At 51.6% G+C, this 22,191-nt stretch overlaps 1 protein-coding gene across 1 annotated transcript in view; it reads right to left on the minus strand.

The window, feature by feature from the left end:
- Positions 1–22,191, minus strand: part of LOC144950260 (alpha-2,8-sialyltransferase 8E-like) — a 98,307-nt gene that overhangs the window by 12,307 nt on the left and 63,809 nt on the right. Inside the window, exons 6-7 of the mRNA XM_078880322.1 lie at positions 11,798–11,939; positions 7,074–7,186 (exon numbers count right to left, since the gene is read on the minus strand). Of these exons, the coding sequence (XP_078736448.1) occupies positions 7,074–7,186; positions 11,798–11,939 (255 nt within the window). The remainder of the gene's footprint in view (positions 1–7,073; positions 7,187–11,797; positions 11,940–22,191) is intronic.

The following is a 22,191-nucleotide window of genomic DNA, read 5'->3' on the forward strand; positions in this document are numbered from 1 at the left end:
CTCCCTATGGGGGCCCGCCAGCACAGGGACCCCCACCCCCACGCGTACTACGGGAGGAGAGGCCACGGGACCCGGAGGCCAACCAGCCGGCCGGGCAGGAGCCGCAACCAACCTTGTCACGCCAGCCGCCGCCGCTCCCGCCAGAACCCCCAGGGCTAAACACCCAACACGGAGAGCAGGTGGCAGGACGGCCGCGTCGGCTGGGGCCCGTCGACAAGTTCGTGGCCGAGGAAGAAGATTGGGAGGAGTTTGTCCGCCGATTCGAGGCTGCCTTCCACGCTCTCGAGTGGACAGATGAAGAGGCACTACGAGCTTTGCCATCCGTTCTGGGTGAAGAGGCACTCTCCTCTTACACCTCCCTTCCCTCGCACAGCAAGACCACGCTACAGGCGGCCTACGAGGCTTTGGGGGAGATCTATTGCCCGGCGGAAGGAGCCTTTAAACGGTTCCAGGACCGCCAGCGAGGGGCTAGAGAATCCCCTTTAGCCTACAGGGGTGCACTGCTCGTGTTGGCGAGGAGAGCTTTCCCTCGCCTGGCTGAAAAAGCGCTCAAGGACCTCGTGGTCGAGCACCTCATCGCCTACGCTTGCCGCGCCGGCGTTGTAATGCCCGTGGTGACGCCGGAGGAACGCACCTCGCTGTGGGCTGCCCGGACCATCCAAGCCCACGAGCAGGTCATGGGCCGGGCGCCACCTGTGGGCCGGGTGGCTGGCGCGGCGGGGGGGAGCAGCCGAGCCGTTGCCGCGGCGCTACTGGGTCCAGCGACACCAACCGCCGAACCTGCACCATCGCCACAGGCTGCCTGTGGGGCAGCTGGGAACGGACCCCCGACGTCTGAGCCGGAGCCATCGCCGAGGTGTACGCGGAGCAGAGGGACCAGGGGCGCGACCAGCCGCTGCGTCGCTGGCAGCCGCCTCTACAACATCACGCCGAGCCGCCCCGACGGAACGCCCCATGGGTCTGCCACCGTTGTGGTCGAGAGGGGCATGTGGCGAGGGGGTGCCGCACAGAGCCGGAGGCCGCCAACGTCACCTGGAACCCGCCGGGGCTGAACGCCGACAGGATCCAGGCGAGTGACGCCGTCCCGCCCGGCCTCTCGGTCGGGCCAAGCAATTACAACCCCGACGCCGCGAACTCACCGGGAGTCTCCTCGGGGTGGGCGCCGTCGGTGTCGTTCCCCAGTCCCCACTGTCCTGGTCGGGGGAAGGGGATCGCACCGGGGATAGCGCCAGGGCCGGTGATCGCGTCGCGACCAGAAGTGGCGTCGCGACCAGAAGTGGCGTCGCGACCAGAAGTGGCGTCGCGACCAGAAGTGGCATCGCGAACGGACGTGACGTTGCATCCAGAAGTGATGTCGCGGCCGAAAGTGGTGTCGCGGATCGCGCCGGGAATTGCGCCGGGGCCGGGGACCGCGTCGGGGATCGTGCCGAGGCCGGGGACCGCGTCGGGGATTGCGCCGAGGCCGGGGACCGCGTCGGGAATCGCGCCGAGGCTGGGAGGGACGTCGCGACCGGACGTGGCGTCGCGGGCGGGCGTGACGTCGCGGGCGGAAGTGACGTCGCGGGCGGAAGAGACGTCGCAGGCGGAAGTGAGGTCATGGGCGGAAGTGATGTCGCGGGCAGGCGTGACGTCACGGGTGGGCGTGACGTCACGGCCGAACGTGACGTCGCGGCCGAACGTGACGTCGCGGGCGGGCGTGGTTTCGCGGGCGGGCGTGACGTCACAACCGGAAGTGGCGTCCCTAGTTACCTGCGACGCCGGCGAGTTGCCAGAGGCAACGGCCCTTGGGCTGAGGCAGCACACAAAATTGACATTGCGCCCTGGAGCAGTTCCACGGCCCACCTCACCACCGCTTTGCGGCGGAGCGAGACGGAACCAGGGGGACCACGCCCCCGTGACAAAGGAAGGGGAGGGGAGAAAGGAGGGGAGAAGGGAGGAGCTGGAGGGAGGGGCCCACCCCCCAGTCCCCACCGCCCCCTACAATGGGGGGGCCCCCCCACACCACAAGGGGGGCCCATCCTACGTCACCAAGGTGGGTCAATTTGCATCACATAGAGAGCCCAGCCCGCAACCCAGGGGGAAGCCCACACTATGTAACAAGGGCGCGTTCACCCTGCTGCGACGCACTCCAAAGGGAGGAACCCCATCTTCGGTCCATTCACATCCATCCCCCATCATCTCACCATGCACCACAGGATAACGAGACACCGCCTGGTCAGTGGCCGGACTCAGCCACACAATGGAGGAAGCTGGCAAGGCGGGTGGTAGCGGCCACGTCAGGAACCTCGGTCCTGGTCGGTGAAATCGCAGGAGTGTCGGCACGTATCTTGGTGGATACGGGGGCATCAGCCACGATCATCTCGAGCACCATGCACGAGATGCTGCTGGATAAAATCCGACCTTTAGTCCCCGTCAAGACAACGTTCATTGCAGCAAATGGAGGCAGCATGGGCTTCCTGGGCCAGGTTGAAGCCCCGATACAGATTGGGCAGTTTTCGGTAGCAGGAACCATCCTTGTCTCCGCAACGTTGCCCGTACCCTGCCTGTTGGGGACGGACTTTCTGAGGCAGATGCCAATGAAAATCGATCTGGCCAATGGGCGGGTGGAAGTCCAGGGAACGCATCTCCATTTCCTAAAGGCGGAGGGGGCCAGCCGGGGTGTACTCTACGTGCAGGCTCTGGTCAGTAAGTCTGTCTCCATTCCCCCGGCAGCCCAGATGCTAATTCCGCTGCGATATCGGTCCCCCCTCGTGAGAGCCCGACCAGACTCACCCATCCTGGTGTCTCCGGCGTCAGCTGCCATGGATCGCCATGCGCTGGTGGGAGCCGAAACTATTGTACAGAGGAACCAGCATCTGTTCATTCAGGTGCTGAACACCTCCGATAGAACAGCGACGGTGCAGGAGGGAACAGTTCTGGCCCACGTTAGTCCCTTGTCACTAGGAGCCCCAGGGACAGAGCCCGAGCTTGTAGGCAGCATCAGCCAGTCCGAGGACAGAGGGGCCGAATCGTGGATGGACCAGCTGGCGGGGCTTGAGCCAGGATTGTCGCCCAACCAGAAACACCAGCTGCACTCGTTATTACATGAGTTCTCGGACGTGTTCAGCCGGGGACCGTTCGACCTAGGGTGCACAAATCTGTCGCCACACCACATCAACACAGGAGATGCTGCACCCCTGTGCCAAAACACATATAAAATGAGCCCAATGGAAAAAGGGCACATTCAACAAGCGGTGCAGGAGATGCTGCGGGCCGACATAATTTCTCCATCCTCGAGTCCCTGGGGGGCACCGGTGGTCCTAGTCAAGAAGTCAGACGGGTCACTGAGATTCTGTGTGGACTTCCGACGCCTCAATGCCGTGACGCTGGCCGACGCATATCCCCTACCACGTATCGACGACTCATTGGATGCACTGGCGGGAGCAAAATTTTTCAGTACGCTGGATTTATTGTCCAGGTTCTGGCAGGTCCCACTAGACGCGGACTCCCGGCCTAAAACAGCGTTCCGGACACCACAGGGCCTGTTCGAGTTCAACTGCCTGCCTATGGGCCTCCAGACTGCGCCGGCGATGTTCCAACGCATAATGGAGTTGGCCTTAGCAGGCCTCCAATGGGAAACGTGCCTCATCTACCTGGATGACGTCATTGTCTTCAGCCGATCATTCGAGGAACACATTGACCGATTACGTCAGGTATTCCTGCGGTTCCGGAACGCGAACTTGAAGCTCAAGCCGTTGAAGTGCCACCTTATGCAGTCATCGGTACGCTACTTGGGCCACGTCGTCAGTGAGTCTCGAGTGGCTACAGACCCGGAAAAGACGGCCTGCATGAGGGCCTGGGCTGTTCCCACAACGGTTCCAGAGGTACGCCGGTTTGTGGGTTTCGTTTCTTACTACCGCCGGTTTGTACCCAACTTCGCAACCATTGCCAAGCCCTTGCACGTGTTGATGGCGAAGAACCAGAGGTTTTATTGGGGCCCTCTGGAGGAAGAGGCATTCCAACAGCTGCGCTCACGTCTGACAGATGCACCACCATTGGCCTTTCCGGATTTTGGCCTCCCCTTTATCCTGGACACGGACGCCAGCGATGTGGGCATCGGCAGTGTTTTGTCGCAAGTCCAGCAGGGTCGGGAGGTGGTTATCGCCTATGGTAGTCGCGTGCTTTCATCAGCGGAGCAGCGCTACTGCGTCACACGTAGGGAACTCCTGGCAGTCGTTCACTTCGTGCAGCAATTCCGACCCTACCTGTATGGTCGCAAATTTACGGTCTGCACTGACCACGCGGCCTTGCAGTATTCGCTCCGCATCGACCAGCCTTCGGGCCAGCTGGCCAGATGGATAGAGCGCCTGCAGGAGTACAGGTACCAAGTGGTGCATCGCAAAGGGACCAGACACGCCAACGCAGACGCATTGTCCCGACTGGCGCCCCAGGGCCCTTGTGCATGCACCACAGGCGGGGCACGCTGCAAGGAGGCGAGGCCAGAGGGGACGGTCATCGCTCCCGTATGCACGGCGGAGGGCGCACAGGGTGAGGTCCAGCTGACCGACCACGACCTGGGGCTGACCTTGGACGATTGGAGACGGCTACAGCTGGAGGAAGCCCCACTGCGAACGCTACACGCCTCAGCAGAGGCAGGGGGGGAGGAGTACATCGTATGGGAGGACCTCCTCATGCGATGGGACCCGACAGGGCGCCGGCGATGCCTGGTAGTTCCGGAGTCGCTGCGTCAACAATTGGTTATGGACGTACACGGCCGCCAGCTGCTGCACCTGGCGGGGTGGAAGACACTGTACACATTACAAGGTCGGTACTTTTGGCCAGGTATGACCGCTGATGTGCATCGATGGGTCGCTACCTGCGTCGAATGTGCGCGGCGAAAGCCGCCACCCCGGGTAAGCCGGGCGCCCCTACAGCCCATCACGGTAACCAGAGTCAACGAATTGGTTGCGTTGGACATCCTGGGACCACTGCCGGTCACACCACGGGGAAATAAATACCTGTTGGTCGGAGTCGAGTACTGCACGAGGTGGCCGATGGCGTGGGCCCTCCCGGACCAAACGGCACAGACCATCGCCGATGCCTTCGTGGGAGGCTATGTCCTTGATAAGGGGGCACCGGAGCGGTTGCTCACGGATCAGGGCAGGAATTTCTCCTCACGGCTATAGAAGGACGTCTGCTCTATCCTGGGCACTAAAAAGGTCCGAACATCTCCGTATCATCCCCAGACCGATGGGATGGTAGAGCGGCTTAACCGCACCATAGCGGCCATGCTGTCCCAAGTGGTGGACAAAAACCATTCCGACTGGGACCTCCACATTCCATCGGTCTTAGCGGCGTACAGGGTGGCCCCGCACGCGGCAACGGGGTTCTCGCCGTTTTTCCTGATGTACGGACGGGATCCCGTTCCGCCTATTGAGGTGCAGCTGACGGACATTCCCGCAAGAGCTGACGCATGGCCGAAGGCACTAAAGACCTCCCTCATTTATTTGAGAGAGGCCTGCCAAGCAGCCGAGGCCGCATCGGCCACGAGCCAAGAGAGTAATGTACGGATACGGGAGAGGACAATTACAACCAAGCCCTTTAAAGTCGGGGACCAGGCATGGCTACACTGTCCTCAGGTGCCGGTTGCCTCTCACCAAAGCTGCACCGACCCTGGAAAGGGCCGGTCGAGGTCATTAAAGCACTCCGACCGCAGTGCGTCCAGGTCCAACTGGGTAAGCGACGATGGTTTGTACACCCCACCCGCCTTAAGCCATACATCTCTCCACCGTCATCTTCACCAACATCACCACCAACATCACTGCCAACATCATCATCATCCCTACCCAGGCCAAGGTCGCCGACCACCACGTGCCGACCGGCAGGGGGTTCGGTGCCCTGTGTTCCCTTGTCACCTACAGCACCCCATGTGAGGCCTGATGGAGCGGCGGCACGAGCGGGGGCCGGAGAGACAGCGGCGCCAGGCAAGGCGACACCGGCACCACCGAACCAGGGACCGCGACGAGAGGGCCTTCGAAGGAGGGGGCCGCCACGGTCATCTGCTGCCTGTGGATGTCCGGGCTGTTACGGGACGCTGGCTGGAGACCTGGGCAGGCCGCGCAATTGATTTTGTTGTGTTATATTGCATTGTATGGTTGTGGGGGGGTTAAGGGCTGTCGTCACTGTCAGTGGTGGGAGGCATGGGCCGGGCAGCGGATCCCAGCCTCACGTGGAGGCTCCAGCTGCTGCTGCTGCGGGCGCCTTGCAGGCCCCAGAGACCGGCCTTGCGTAGGCGCGGTAGCTTTCGCGTACGTTGTTGCGGTGGACATCTTCACGTGTGTGAGATGTCGCACACAACTACTAAAGCAGACCTCTCTATTTTCTAAAGCCAGGAAAATAAATTAACAGAAAAAACAAGAAACGAATTTGTTTTATATAAAGATGGTCAAACCTGTGTTTTGACCACCTTCTCCTAATTACTATTACTGCTGCCCACCAAAAGCTCCCCTGTAGAAGGTACAATTATTTTAAGTCCTCGGTTTTTTTACATGAGGAGAATAAAAAACGAAAACGTAGAAAAAAAGGCACACCAATAAAAATAAAATAATGTAAACACGCTCGCAACACAAAACAAGATGGGTCTAAAGGGGATGTCTGCACTGCACCCAAACCGGCCGGTGTGGTACAGTGCCAACACGTGTGTGTAACACGTGGGAGCACACCAGACAAAGGAACGGAAAAAAACACGAAAAAGAATCACAAAACTCAAAGATTGCTTGAGGACCAAAGGAACCCAAGATCGAAATGAAAACAAAGAAAAGCGTGATTATGAAATCAACTATCAAATAAAAGTGGAGGATTGTGCGGAGAACAATACACTGCAGAGACCACAGCCGCGCCCTGAACAGTGAAAATAACAGAAAAGAACAAAGAAAGAAAGATAAAGGAAGTCGAAATAAACAAACAAACTGATCACAAATGTGTACAAAGCAAGACACTTACTGTTGGTGAAAAGAAATCCCGAAAAGGATGGTGAGAAAAATAAAGTTTTAGAGGTAAAGCTTTGGGTGAAACACGCCTCCCTCCCCACTCACCGGATCACGAAGTCGGCTGCGTCGATCTGGGAGCCGCAGGAGCTGTTGGTGAGGATCCCTCCGTTCCCCACGACGGCGCAGCGAGGGTAGCGCCCACTCTGCTCGGGGAACTCCTGCGGCCACATCACAATCATCAGCCGCCATCATCATCATCAGCCGCCATCATCATCATCAGCAGCCATCATCATTGGCCTTCATCAGCAGCAGCAGTCATCATCATTTGCCATTATCATCAGTGATCACTCGTCATCATCATCATCGTGACCAGCCATGCTGTAGGTTGGTAGCTGGCGTAGCCATGGGTGGAGGTGGCACTGGGAGAGGGGTATCGGTTGGAGACCCATTGGCCATCTCGCTTCCCTGACGAGCGTTGAACGCACATTCGTGACAGACAGGCGGCTTCTGCAAAGGAGCTACTACATAGCAGCTAAGTTGGGCCTTCCTGTACCCGGGAACAATTAAAAAAACAATCTAGTTTTAGTTTTAGATGATTTTGAAACCTCTGCTGTACTTCGTACTCTGGTCTATTTTTTGTATTGTTGGTTGTTGTAACTTTCTGACCCATCCCTACAGGACATCATTGGCGAGATGTTGACTACCTCGCCTGGTGTACAGGAGGTCATGGGTTCGATCCCGATCCTGCTGTATATTTGGAGTTTGCGTGTCTCTCTCCATGTGGTCGCGTGGATTTTTTCCGGATCCACCGGTTTTTCCCTCCACATTTAGAAACGGCGTTTAGAGTATTTGGCTGATATGAATTTCCACGTGGTGATGATGATAAGCCCATTTCGTTGAGCTACGTTGCAGCTCAGTGTGGCCTTACAAGATAAATACAACTTTCTGGCTCAACCGAAAAACAAAAAAATAAATCTTTATATTCGTTTACTGTCCTGCCTGCCCCGTAGCCTCACGAGTAGCGATGGTCCCTCGGTTAGCGTGCTACGAACCCGGCGACCCGAGTTCGATTCCCGCTCACCGCCACCAATACTGATGATGATTATTTGAACCGGTCGTGGACCTACCCTAGGTCGACTCAGCCTCATGAGTGCCTGGTGTGGTGTATAAAACATCGCCACTGGGGGAACAAAGGCGGCCGGGCGTGGTGCTGGCCACCCACACCCACGTGTGCCATGCCGACCTTCATAGGTGCTCGCTAACAACACTTGCCCCAACAGTCTTTTAAGGCTACATGGGGGATATTTGTGTGTGTGTGTAACTGTGTGTGTCAATGCAGCTACAAACCCAGAAAAACAACCCCCTACCTCCTCGCGGTGCCGGCAATGCCCATTGGTCTCTCCCCTCATGGCGTCTGTGACCACCACAGTGGCTAAACAGGGGGCTCTGGACGGGTGCGAGGGGCTGGTAACCCCTCCACCTTCAATTCATTACCACGAAACTACGAATTAAACATAAATATGTAACAAATAAGCTTGTGCCGGAGGCCCCAGGGGGACAGGCGTCTATGACGTCTCCTGGCCAAACCCCAATTTGCGGAGCCAGGAGATTGAATCTTCATCCTCGGGGCTCCTCCAGAAACAATGAAAAGCCACTACGGATGGCAACGTGGAATGTTCGAATGCTCACTGAAGAGGAGAGGCTGCCACTCCTTTGTCGGGAGCTGGACCAGTCCCGCCTGGATCTCTGTGGCATTCAGGAGGTCCGGTCGACCGGTTCTAGCTCCTGCCACCATGAGGGGTGGACAGTCCTCTACTCGGAGCAGGAGACTGCCAAACAACAGGGTGTGTCTCTTCTTCTGAACAAAAGAATGAAGGGGGCATGGGAGCGTGGCGTTGAGGTGTAGGAAGCTGTAAGCCCCAGGATACTTTGGGCTCGCCTTCCCATCAACCGGAGGCGAGGAATGGTGGTCGTGGTTACTTATGCCCCAACCGAAGACGAACATCCGTGGAGGGATGCAGGCAAAGCCGTTGAGTCCGATGCCTTCTATGACCTCCTGTCACAGGTGCTGGCTAAAGTGGCCACTCGGGACAGAGTCATTTTGTTGGGTGACTTCAATGCCCGAGTTGGTCATGATGCTGGCACCTGGTCTGGAGTGATTGGAAGGCATGGGCCAGATCAGCTCAATAACAACGGTAGGAGGCTGCTAGATTTTTGTGCAGCCCATGGGCTTGTAATTCCCAACATGCTCTTCTGGCATCGGCGCATCCACACAACATCATGGATGCATGCCGGGTCCAAACAAGGACATCTTCTGGACTACATAGTGACGGACCAGCGAATGCGAGCCCATGTCCTTGACACCAGGACTATACCGTGGAGCTGATCTGCCCTCTGACCATCGACTAGTCATCTGTAAGATGCGCCTGCCATTCTTCCACACCGGTGGTCGGTGTACACCCAGGACCCCATTTCAACCGAAAGTGGCCTGGTCTCAGTTAGCTGATGAAAGTTGCAAGCGAGAATTTCATCATCGCTTGCGGCTGGGGTTGGCATCATCACCCACTCCTCCTGATGTCGAGGGTAAATGGGCGAGGTTTAGGACTGTGACGCATGCAGCTGCAATGGCTGCTTTGGATATGCGGTCCAGACCTCCCCAGAGACCCTGGCTGACAGGAGGTGTTCAGGATATTTGAGAAAAAGAAGCGACAGGCCCACTCATCGACTACAGCACCCCACGTCAGAGAATGAGGAGGCTTACCGCGGCCTTCACTCGGAGGTTCGGAGAGCCGTAAGGCGCTGCAAGGATGGGTGGTGGTTGCGGGTTGCTGAGGAGATGAAGTCTGCTTCAGTGGCCCGCGATCACAAATCACTATTTAACTCCATCAAAAAAGTAACCTGCAGTGCCACACCTAGTACCATCATTAGGGAAAAAACGGTTTGCAGATTTGCTGAGCATTTCTGTGAGGTCCAGAGGGAGGGGAAATCTCTCAGCCAGCAAAACATCATGGCACAAAGTGGGGATGACCCTGCTGAGGCTACGGTGCCTCAAATATTGGAAGAAGTCACCCCCTGTGTGTGGCTGGCTGAGGTGCCATCTGTTGAGGAAGTACTGAAGGCGATCCGGGGTCTGAGACCAGGAAAGGCACCGGGCAGAGATGATCTCCCAAGCGAAATGCTGAGGGAGGTTGGCGTTTGTGCACAGACTGCCCTATATTACATCATAACAACATACTGGACCACTTGACGGGTTCCGAAGGATTGAAATGATACCCTGCTGGTCCCCCTCTTTTAAGAATGGGGACCAAACAGACTGTAACAACTACAGGGACATCTCACTCCTCAGTGTGCCTTGAAAGGTCCTGGCAAGGATTATTCAACATCGCCTTGCAAGGCACGCTAAGGAGAGGCTTGCGGAGCCCCAATGTGGTTTCCCTGTACACATTGGGGTGCGACAGGGATGTCCTCTGGCTCCCACATTATTTAACATCTATTTTGACCACGAAGTTCATGAAGCCTTCAATAGCTGTACTGGGGGAATTTCCATTTGGTACAGATATAATGGGAGGCTGATCAATGCCCGGGTGCGATCGAGGGATGGCTCCTTATTGGTCAACCACGTTATATATGCCGATGATTTGGTAATAGCTGCTCATTCAGAGGAGGAGTTGGAGACGCTGCTGCTGAGACTGGAGTGTGCCACGAAGAGGTGGGGCCTTACCATAAGCCCCATCAAAACTAAGCACCTGCCTGGGTATTTTGTACCATCGGACAGTCCACCCCCACAACTCCCAATCGGTGATGGGGCAGTTGTGGAGAGAGTGGAGAGTTTCCCATACCTGGGTAGTGTGCTTATGACCGGCTCCAGTTTAACAGCAGAGGTCTTACTCCGAATCAGTCGAGCGGCAATATCTTTTCATCGGTTACGTAACGCTCTGTGGAAGCTACCTGGTCTGTCGCTCCGCATCTAAGCTTCAGGTCTTCTCGGCCACAGTCGTTCCCTCCTTTCTCTATGCTTGCGAAACGTGGACCCCCCTAATGGAGCATCTTCGCCGGTTAGAAACATTTAGGCTGGCCTGTCTTCGATCCGTCCTGGGATTAGCCAGGCAGGATTGTGTGAGGAGTTCACAAATCCTTGAAAGATCTGGGCAAAGTTCCATCGGTGAGCTCCTCCGGCAGGCAAGGCTGCATTGGCTGGGTCATGTAGCCCGCATACCTAGCCACCGCATGCCTAAACAGCTTTTGTTTGCACGGATTGAGGGGGCTAAACGGGCGCGGCACGGGCTAGAGAAGAAATGGAGTGATGTGGTACAGGAGGTCGTGGAGCTGAGTGGACTTTCCGATGACTGGTACCAGTGGTGTCAAGATCGGCCTCTGCGGAGGAGGCTCGTGAATGACGCTACTGGGCATTTGGAGGCGGTCGCCTTCCAACAACAATGGAGAGCGGAGGAGCGACGCTCACAACAACGAGCGGAGCGCCAGGTGGCTAAAGCACAGCAAGTTGGCAAAGTCGGGGGCACAGGTGGTGCATCAGCCAGTCATCTCGGTCATCTCAGTCAGTCGACCCGTGGCACCTGGGTCTGCCCCGTGACCTCCTGCCAGCGGGCATTCGACACTTCACGTGGCCTCAAGGTGCACATGGCCTGGTACAAGCGTCGTGGTGACGTCACCGCCACTTAGTGGCGAATGGCGGTTGTTGTTGTTGTGTGTTGTGTCACTGTTTGTGTATCACTGTGTTTGTGTCAGTGTGTCACTGTGTGTGTCTCTGTGCGTGTGGTAGGCGCGCGATAGCACTCCCTCCCCCAACCCCACCACCCCTAGGGTGGCACCTTGAGGAAGAGATCCATGACTTTAGCGTCCACCACGAGCGTCTTCCTCTTCTGGTCGAAGACGATGCTCGTGTTGATGGGCGAGTTGCTTTGCGTGATCACCACCTGGCTCGCTCCTCCCGTTGCGTTCGCGTGAGTCGACCTGAGACCAGAGCGATGGAGATGCAGAGAGAGACATAGGAGAAAGACATCGGAGAGACACATCAGAGAGAGGTCAAGACATAGAGAGAGAGGGAGACATGAGAGAGACAACAGAGAAACAGCAGAGAAAGAGACATTAGAGAAAGACATCAGGGACAGACGTCAAAGAGAGACAGAAGAGAGAGACATCGGATAGAGACATCAGAGAGAGAGGTGCGGATATAGAGAGACACAGAGTGAGAGACACAGAGAGAAGTGGAGACAGACAGAGAAAGAGACAGAAAGAGACAAAGAGAGAGGCGGACAGAGACATTAGAGAGAGCAAGAGACATAGAGAGAAAGACAGAGAGAGTGAGACAAAGAAAGATATACAAAAATACATTAAAAGAGAAAGAGGGAGACGGATAGAAAGACAGAGAGAGATCTAGAGAGTGGGTGATCCAGGGAGAGAGACAAATACAGAGTTACATTGACAGGGAAACAGAGACAGAGACGGAGAGAGAGATGGAGACAGAGAGACATAGAGACAGAAAGAGACATAGAGAACGAAGCACAAAGAGATATAGAGAGACATTGACAGAGAAACTCAGAGACAGAGTGAGAAACAGAGACAGAGAAATGTAGACAGAGAAACAGACAAACAGAGCAATGCAGAGAGAGATGGAGAGAGACATTGATAAAGAAAGACAGAGACACAGAGACACAGAGAGAGATGGAGACAGCCGGAGAGATGGAGAGACAAGGAGAGAGAGACAGCCACTTCAGCCAATACTGGAGATGCCTGTGGGTGGTATCCGCTGTGAGCTGCGTCTCGTGGTGCGTGCTTTGTTTGTGGGCCCTCGCGGAGGCTCCGCGACCTGCAGCTCGCGTCCAGGAGAGGGCGACTCCACGCCAGGGAGTGGCCACGGGCGAGTGCGTGACACTGCTCCACAGGAGGTCAAGGGGATTTTTGTTTAAACTTTTTTGAAACTAAATTTTTGTTTTTACAAATTTTTAACTGTATTTTTTTTATTAAATGTTTTAACAGTTTTTTCGCAATTTAGTTTTACATTTTTTTTAAAGAGTTTCTGTTAAGTATTTTTACAAAAATTTAGACGTTTTGTTTTACTATTTCTTTCACTATGATAGAACTTTTTTTTACTGTTTCTTTTACTATTTTTAAACAAAATCAAACAATAATAAAATGCGACGTTTCGGTTGCAACACAAGCAACCATCATCAGGTAAGAATGAATGATAAAACACACACACGGAAACAACACAGGCAGACAACATGCAGATAGAGACACACAGACACACTGAGTGTCCGCTTATGTTGTTTCCGTGTCTGTGTTTCCTTGGTGTGTGTCTCGCTCGGTATGTCTTTGTGTGTGTCTCTCTCTGCATGTGTGTCTGCCTGTGTTGTGTCCGTGTCTGTGTTTCCTTGGTGTGTGTCTCGCTCGGTGTGTCTTTGTGTGTGTCTCTCTCTGCATGTGTGTCTGCCTGTGTTGTTTCCGTGTCTGTGTTTCCTTGGTGTGTGTCTCTCTCTCTGCATGTGTGTCTGCCTGTGTTGTTTCCGTGTTTGTGTTTTATCTTTAATTCTTATCTGATGATGGTTGCTTGTGTTGCAACCGAAACGTTGTATTATATTATTATTTGATTGTATTTTCTACGTGACTTTACCGAAAGAACCAAAGAGTAATTCCTTCAGTCACGAAAGCTTTGAATCTAGTTTATTTTTAAAACTTCACCTGGAATGGTACTTTCTACAAATGAAATGAAGGTACCCCCATGGGTTCCCCCTTATCACCAGTGATAGCGAATGTTTTCATGGAGAAATTTGAAACAGATGCCATCCAGACATACACCCTACGTCCTTCCTTGTGGAAGAAATACGTAGATGACACCTTCGTCATTTGGCCACACGGCCTGCCAACATTGAACCAATTTCTCAACCACATCAATTCCATACATCCATCCATCAAATTCACCATGGAAGTGGAGAAGGATGGTAAGCTACCATTCCTGGATGTTCTGTTTGAGAAGAGGCCTAACGGCTCGTTGGGACACTGTCCACAAGAAAGCCACCCACACAGATTCCTATATAAAACCTGATTCCCACCACCATCCGGCACAGAAGAATTCCCTCATCAAAACACTACACCATAGGGCCCACTGCATCTCCGACCAACACTACCTAGCCAGTGAACTGGAACATGTACACCAAGCCCTTAAGATGAATGGGTACTCGGACTACATTATTTGCCAAGCTGTTTCTCCAATCATGGAGAAACAATCTCCTGAGAATCCAATCAAAACCATCACTTTACCATATGTAGCAGGTGTGACCAAAAATATTTCCAAAATCTTAAACAAAAAAAAGATCCAGGTCCGATTTAATACAGTACACAAAATCCGTGATCTAATCCCATCTGTGAAGGTGGTCATTCCTGACATGCAATACCCGGGAGTCTACAAACTGAGTTGTACCTGAGATAGCAGTTACATTGGGGAAACGAAGCGATATGTCTCGGACCATATTCGCGAACAAAAGGCAGATCTGAAACATGGTAGAACCAATACCTCTGCCGTAGCTGACCATTGTTATAACGCTGTGGGCTCACGTGATATTGTTTATTCCGAGACCAAGGTACTCTGCAAACCTTCAGGCTACTATCATACGTTTTGATCATGAAGCCATCCAGATATATAAACATAAACAAAACTTCAACCGAGAAGATGGATACAAATTGAACAATCATTTGAATGATGTTATCAACCAGGTAATGCCTTAACTTGTTATAGTTGTTTCCATCATTACCTGCCGGTTTACTGCTAGCCCCGCCCACGCCCCCCCCCCCCCCCCCAGCCTCACGTCCTCTATCTGTTCTTCCACCACCTTCCCACTTATAGTCCTGCCCACTTCCCCTCTTCCCCCAGCCTCACGTCCTCTTCCCCTAGCGCTCACGTGCCCCCTCCTCCCCCTACCCACACCCCCCCTATCTCTCTCACCCCTTGCATCCTCCCCCCTCTCTTACCTATGTAACCTGTTGCCACGGCAGCTCTCCCGCCGACGTCAGCATTTTCTTACTGTGGTTGTCCCACCTGATTAGGATCGCTTGTGTTGCGATCGAAACGTCGTGATTTGTTTTATTTTATTTTACTTCTACCTTCTTGGTTCTTTCGGTAAAGTCACGTAGAAGGGAGATAATAAAATAATAAAAATAAAACAATAAAATAATACAATTCTCACGACGTGTCGGCCACAACGCAAGCAGCCGTCCTCAGGTGCAGAACAGGTCTGTCGGAAAGACAGCGTCTGAATGAGAACAGGTCTGTCGGAAAGACAGCGTATCATTCAGACGCTGTCTTTCCGACAGACCTGTTCTTCACCTGAGGACGGCTGCTTGCGTTGTGGCCGAAACGTCGTGAGAATTGTATTATTTTATTATGTTTTATATTCATTATTTTATTATCTCCCTTCTACGTGACTTTACCGAAAGAACCAAGAAGATTAATCCCTGCAGTCACGAAAGCTTTAAATCGAAATTTACTTCTATCTATCTAACTTCACCGAAAGAACCAAAGAGAATATTTTTTTGTTCACGTAAACATTTTATTTTAAACAGTATTTCTTTACAATTGTTTTACTATTTTATAAACGTAAAAATGTAAACGGTTTTTTACTTCTTTTTCCAAAATGCATAAACTGTTTTTTAACCTTTTTTTTTTTTACAATTTGTCAAGTTTTTCACAAGTTTTTTCGTACGATTTTGAAATAATTTCTTTACAACTTTTAAAAAGTTTTAGTTAAAAAAAATTTAATTTAAAAAAATCTGTTTTGTAACAGTTTAACGCGTAGGCTTTCGCGACCAATATTGTTCATAATCAACGATTTTTGGGTTTAGATCGCGTTATTTATAAATGTGTCGTAACCCTCCACCACCCGACACGGCCAATCAGTAAAAAAGTGTCAAGTTGACAAAAGACAAATAGTTCACTGCTTTAGCCCACCGGTGTGTTGAAGCGTGAAACCACAACATTTACAATTTGAGTACGCCGTTTCGCTGGTAATTGCATCCAGCATCATCGGGCAATTCGCCAGAATGGTGAGGCTCTGCTGTGTCTCCCGTTCTTATATAGAGCAGCAACAGGGTGACGTCATCATTAACTCATTAACTCATCACGTGCAAATATGAGGGGGGGGTTATAAGGCTATTGTTACGATGCGAGTTGTAGATTAGTAATCATTTGGAATGTGTTCTATTGTGATTATGCTACATTAATAATCAGTTAGTGCTTGTTTCCCTTATAAGGAATTGTAATGCATCTTATTTAATAATACGCTTCCAGGCCGCACTAAGCCTGTAGCTGTCTGAGCGATTAAAGTTATTTCTGTTTCTCTCAATCTCAATGGATTATCTAATTAGTCTTTGCCAGTAGTAACTAGTTTTACACAACACTTCAACGTTGTCAAAATCAATTGAGTGTCCCTGTTGGCAAGCATGTTCTGCCACTGCCGACAGTTGTGTTTGCGATAGTTTAATATTTCTCTGGTGTTCTTTTAGTCTTACACTAACGTTACGCCCTGTCTGTCCAATATAGCATCTGCCACATACACAATTAATCCGATATACACCTTCTGTTGATAATTTAGGTAATTCGTCTTTAGTGCACGTTACTAGTTGTTGAATTTTGTGTACTGTACCAAATCTTACTGTAATGTTTTGCTTTTGCAAAACACGGGTTAATTTGTCAGTTACTCCTGAGATAAATGGTATTTTTATTGTTTTAATAATCTGATCGCTTTCAGCAGTGTTGCTTTGCGATCGTGATTTAGCATTTAGTGCTCTGTTAATTTGAGCATTATTGTAGCCATTCTGTCTTAGTGCTTCTTTAACATGTTTAATCTCTCTCACTAGACTTTCATCATCTGACACTGTTTTAGCCCGATGTATGAGCGTCTTGATAAGAGAGGATTTCTGAGCTGGGTGATGATGCGAATCTGCATTCAGATAGGCATCAGTGTGCGTTTGCTTTCTGTAAACGCTGTGTGTTATTTTACCATTTAGGCCATGCCCAAGTAAAATATCCAGGAACGTGAGTGTGTTATTCACCTCCATTTCCATGGTGAACTGAATGGCCGGGTTTTGTGCATTGAGATGATTTAGAAAATCGTTAAGTGTATCTTTACCATGTGGCCAGACAACCAAAGTGTCATCCACATATCTAAACCAAAAGGATGGTTTTAATGTGCTCGAGGCAAGTGCTCTGGTTTCAAAGTTTACCATGTACAAATTTGCTATAGCAGGAGATAAAGGAGAGCCCATTGCTGCTCTCTCCCTTTGTTTAAAGAATTCGCCTCTACATAAGAAGTAAGTGTTATTTAAACAATGGTCAGCGAGTTTCGGAATATCTTTTGGTAAATCTGTATTCTTTACCAGTGTATCATGTAATTTAAGCGACTCGCTCACTGGAACCTTAGTGAATAGCGAAATCACATCAAAACTCACCAAAATATCATTAGGGTTAAGTTTAATATCTTTGATCATATTCACAAGATGTTCTGAATTTCTTATGAATGATGATGTCCTACCGATGTAGGGCTGTATTTGTTTAGTTACATATTTTGCTAATTTATATGTGGCAGAGCCAATTGTACTGATTATGGGTCGTAAAGGGATGCCGATTTTATGGATCTTTGGTAGCCCATACAGTCTAGGTGGTTTTGAAGCCCTTGGCTTAATTAGGAAATGCTCATTTTTTGGGATTAATGAATTTGCAATGATTGCAGTAGTCTTACGTTCCAGAGTATTAGTTGGATCTCGTTTAATTTTAATGTAGGTACTTTCCTCTAATAAATCTTTAATTTTATTATCATAATCGGTTCGTGACATCACTACAGTAGTGCGGCCCTTATCAGCTGCTAGGATTTGAATATCTTTATTTAGACGAAGCTCTCTTAAGGCTTTTGCCTCGTTCGAGCTAATATTTACTTTCGGTACTTTACTATTCTCAATTATTTTGGCAACCTCGTGTCTAGTCATCTCTGCCTCATTATGTGGAAGGAGTCTTACTGCTGATTCTACCTCAGCAATTATCTCATCCACTGGAATTGTGCGTGGGGTAACGGCAAAGTTAAGGCCTTTAAAAAGGACAGAAATCATGTCAGTGGTTAAATCAGTGTTAGTCAAGTTCATTACGGTTTTGTTTTTAAATTGTTCGTTTTTAATAGGGATTTGTTTATTGTAAAGTCTAGAAAATTTGTTAATTTGGTTAGCATTTGTTAGATTAAACACATTATCAGCCGATCGTTGTGTTATAGTATCGATTATATTCCAATAATGCATGGACACACTATTGCTTATATTTAAATGTAAATTCTTTAGCGATTCAGAAATGCTGGATAATTCACTCCTGTTGTGTTGTATTCTCTCTATTAATAATAATTCGCTAGCTTTGTGTAGTATTTTGTTAGCTTTAGAAGACTTTATGTGATGTGTTATTTTAACTGCGTTTGGTATTACCTTCGAATCTCTGTACCTTTTGAGGAACGCCTCCAATGGAAATGGAGGTGAATAACACACTCCCGTTCCTGGATATTTTACTTGGGCATGGCCTAAATGGTAAAATAACACACAGCGTTTACAGAAAGCAAACGCACACTGATGCCTATCTGAATGCAGATTCGCATCATCACCCAGCTCAGAAATCCTCTCTTATCAAGACGCTCATACATCGGGCTAAAACAGTGTCAGATGATGAAAGTCTAGTGAGAGAGATTAAACATGTTAAAGAAGCACTAAGATAGAATGGCTACAATAATGCTCAAATTAACAGAGCACTAAATGCCAAATCACGATCGCAAAGCAACACTGCTGAAAGCGATCAGATTATTAAAACAATAAAAATACCATTTATCTCAGGAGTAAATGACTAATTAGCCCGTGTTTTGCAAAAGCAAAACATTACAGTAAGATTTGGTACAGTACACACAATTCAACAACTAGTAACGTGCACTAAAGACGAATTACCTAAATTATCAACAGAAGGTGTATATCGGATTAATTGTGTATGTGGCAGATGCTATATTGGACAGACAGGGCGTAACGTTAGTGTAAGACTAAAAGAACACCAGAGAAATATTAAACTATCGCAAACACAACTGTCGGCAGTGGCAGAACATGCTTGCCAACAGGGACACTCAATTGATTTTGACAACGTTGAAGTGTTGTGTAAAACTAGTTACTACTGGCAAAGACTAATTAGAGAATCCATTGAGATTGAGAGAAACAGAAATAACTTTAATCGCTCAGACAGCTACAGGCTTAGTGCGGACTGGAAGCGTATTATTAAATAAGATGCATTACAATTCCTTATAAGGGAAACAAGCACTAACTGATTATTAATGTATCATAATCACAATAGAACACATTCCAAATGATTACTAATCTACAACTCGCATCGTAACAATAGCCTTATTACTAATCAAGTATATAATTACAATAACCCCCCCCTCAAATCTTTGCACCTGATGAGTTAATGAGTTAATGATGACGTCACCCTGCTGCTGCTCTATATAAGAACGGGAGACACAGCAGAGCCTCACCATTCTGGCGAATTGCCCGATGAGAAGGGCCACGGCCGCGGCTGGTTTGTATCTACTGTGTCTCTGCTGGTGTCGTGTCTAGTCTCGGCTCCCTGGCTGCCTGGCCAGTGGCAGCCTCGCAGGCCCGCGGGGCCATGGCGACCAAGCGATCCGGGGTGGTGAGCCAAGAGGCGGAGGATGGTGCGATGAGACGGCCTGGAGGAGGGAGACCCGCAGAGGAGAGGGACGAGGCGCGAGCGTCGACCTCGAGGCGAGCGGAGGAGGACGCCTGGTGGCAGCGGGCGAGGAAGGGAGAGGAGCCGACGAGGAGTGGGATGGTGTCGGCCAGCCCAGGAGAGGAGGCGGAGGAAGCACCGAGCTCGGCGGGCCTGCAGGCGCAAGGTGCCCAAAGCGACGCTGTCCAGGCAAGTCCTGGACCTGTGGGGGCAGGGCGGCCCCAGGAGCGCGCAGGGCGGTGGCGCGGAGGTTCCGCAGGGAACTTCACCCCGCTACACGCTAAGAGGCATAACTGCGTGCGGGTGTCCTTTAAGGAGGACGTGCCAGAGGAGGTCACGATCGACAGACCGAGGTTCGTGCGGTCAGTGATGGTCGAAACTCTGAAGGTGGATCCGGCAGATCTGTTTTGCTTGATAGCCTTGCCAGGTGGCAGGGCTTTTGACGTGAGCTTTAAGACAAGTAACTTACTGCAGCGTTTTATGACTTTGTTCGAGGAGAAGGCGGGGGAACGGCCACTGTCACTGCTGAAGCTCCAACTGCTCTCTGAGCTCGATACAAAAGTGGTCACCATATTTTTGTACAACGAAGCTCTGCCAGACCACGACGTCGAGGTGTGGCTGAGGCAGCACTGCCTGGTGCTTTCGGACAGTAAGCGGGTCCAAGACTCTTTAGGGATCTGGACGGGCGCCAGGCAATGGCGAGTGAAGTTGGGAACGGCAGAAGGGGCTCTGCAACACATCCCGAGCGCCCTGAACATTGGTGGCAATAGGGGCTACGTGGTGTATGCGGGGCAGCCGAAGCTCTGCAGGCGATGTGGGGGGAGTGGCCATCTGGCTGCAGCGTGCGAAGCACGGATATGTTACCGATGCAAGGCACGGGACCACGTTGTGGCAGAATGCTGCGCCCCGGCATTGTGCAACCTATGCGGGAATAAAAACCACCTGTACAGGGACTGCCCGCTGTCTTACGCAAATAAGGTCCGCGCACATAGGAGCAGGGTGGCGGATGGAGAAGGGGAGGTGGCCGAGGACGGGCTGAAGCCAACGCAGCCCGGCGGGAAGATGGAGGACGGGGGTGGAGAGGTGGGCAGGCAGGGTACGCCACTGCAGGACGAGAGGGAGGAGGGGGAGATGACGTCGGAGGAAGACGCGGATCCCACGGGCCGGCAGGTGGAGCACCCTGGGGACAAGGACGAGGAGGCCGTGGGAAAACCCCCCGACCCAACGGTGGTTGACTGGGCGGAGGCGGTGGAGGCGGGGGAAGACGGAGAGGAGCAGAAGAGGGAGAGCACCAGGAGGGAGAAATTCAAGAGGGTGGTGAAAAGGAAGCAGAAAGCGCCGCGTGGCCCAGCGAGGTCGACCCGCAAACGGGACCTGGCGGCAACAGACTCCTCGATAGACGCGAGGTCGTCGGAAGATGGTGCTGTGGCGGCTAAGACCAACCAGGGAAGAGGGCTGCCCAAGGAGCCTAGGAGAGGGGAACAATTGCAGGGATTGGCTGACACAAACCTGTATGAACTATTGGACGACGGGTCTGGGTAGGGAGAGACAATTCTGGGTATGGACCTTACCGTAGCATCAGTAAACGTGGGGCAGGGCTAGGAGGGGGGCCATTCTACATTATCTACGGTCCCTGAAAAAGGACGTTTACTTTTTACAGGAGTGCCACTTGCCATACTCCCTTGGTCGAGAGGATCTGGCTAGGGACTGGGAGGGACACTGCTTCTGGTCCGGAAGCAATGTTAATAGGTGCTCAGGAGTGGTTATCCTCCTAGGTAGAAAGAACATAGAGGTGCAGGAGGCCCGAGAAGTGGTCCCGGGACGACTCCACTATGTCGATGTTGCATATGGTGGGGCGGCGGTCCGGCTGATCAATGTGTACGCCCCCACAGGCTCTCCGGAACGTGTGGAGTTGCTAGAGAACGTGGCAGCCTTGCTGCTAACACGAAGACACATCGTCATGGGGGGTGATTTTAATTGCCCTCTAACCCTGGCGGACACGCGGCCAGTCGCCGGATGTCGAAAGTTGGACCCCTCCTCTAGGAGGCTGGGGGCTTTGGTTGGAGATTTTGATTTGATTGACGCTTACCGGTCGTTACACCCAAAGCGACCAGGGTTCACATGGTCGAGTTGTTTGGGAACCGCGCACTCGAGGATTGATTTCCTCTTTGTATCTGCCAAGGTTAAAGTGGAGAGAGTGGAAAACGAACCTTTCTCTTTTTCTGACCATAAGATGATAGCGGGGGGGCTCAGAATCCCAGATGGGCTGAGGTTGGGAAGGGGAATCTGGCGCATGAACTCGGGACTGCTGGAGGACAAAAAGGTGGTGGAGGAATTTGTCAGGCAGTACGAGGAATGGAGGAGCCTGCGGTGCTGCTTTGGCACGATAGCTGAATGGTGGGGAATGGTGAAGGGGCGAATTAAGTCCTTTTTCCAGTCCCAGAGTAGAAG

The sequence above is a fragment of the Lampetra fluviatilis genome, chromosome 57 (genome assembly GCF_964198595.1).
Source record: "Lampetra fluviatilis chromosome 57, kcLamFluv1.1, whole genome shotgun sequence".
Classification (NCBI taxonomy): Eukaryota; Metazoa; Chordata; class Hyperoartia; order Petromyzontiformes; family Petromyzontidae; genus Lampetra; species Lampetra fluviatilis.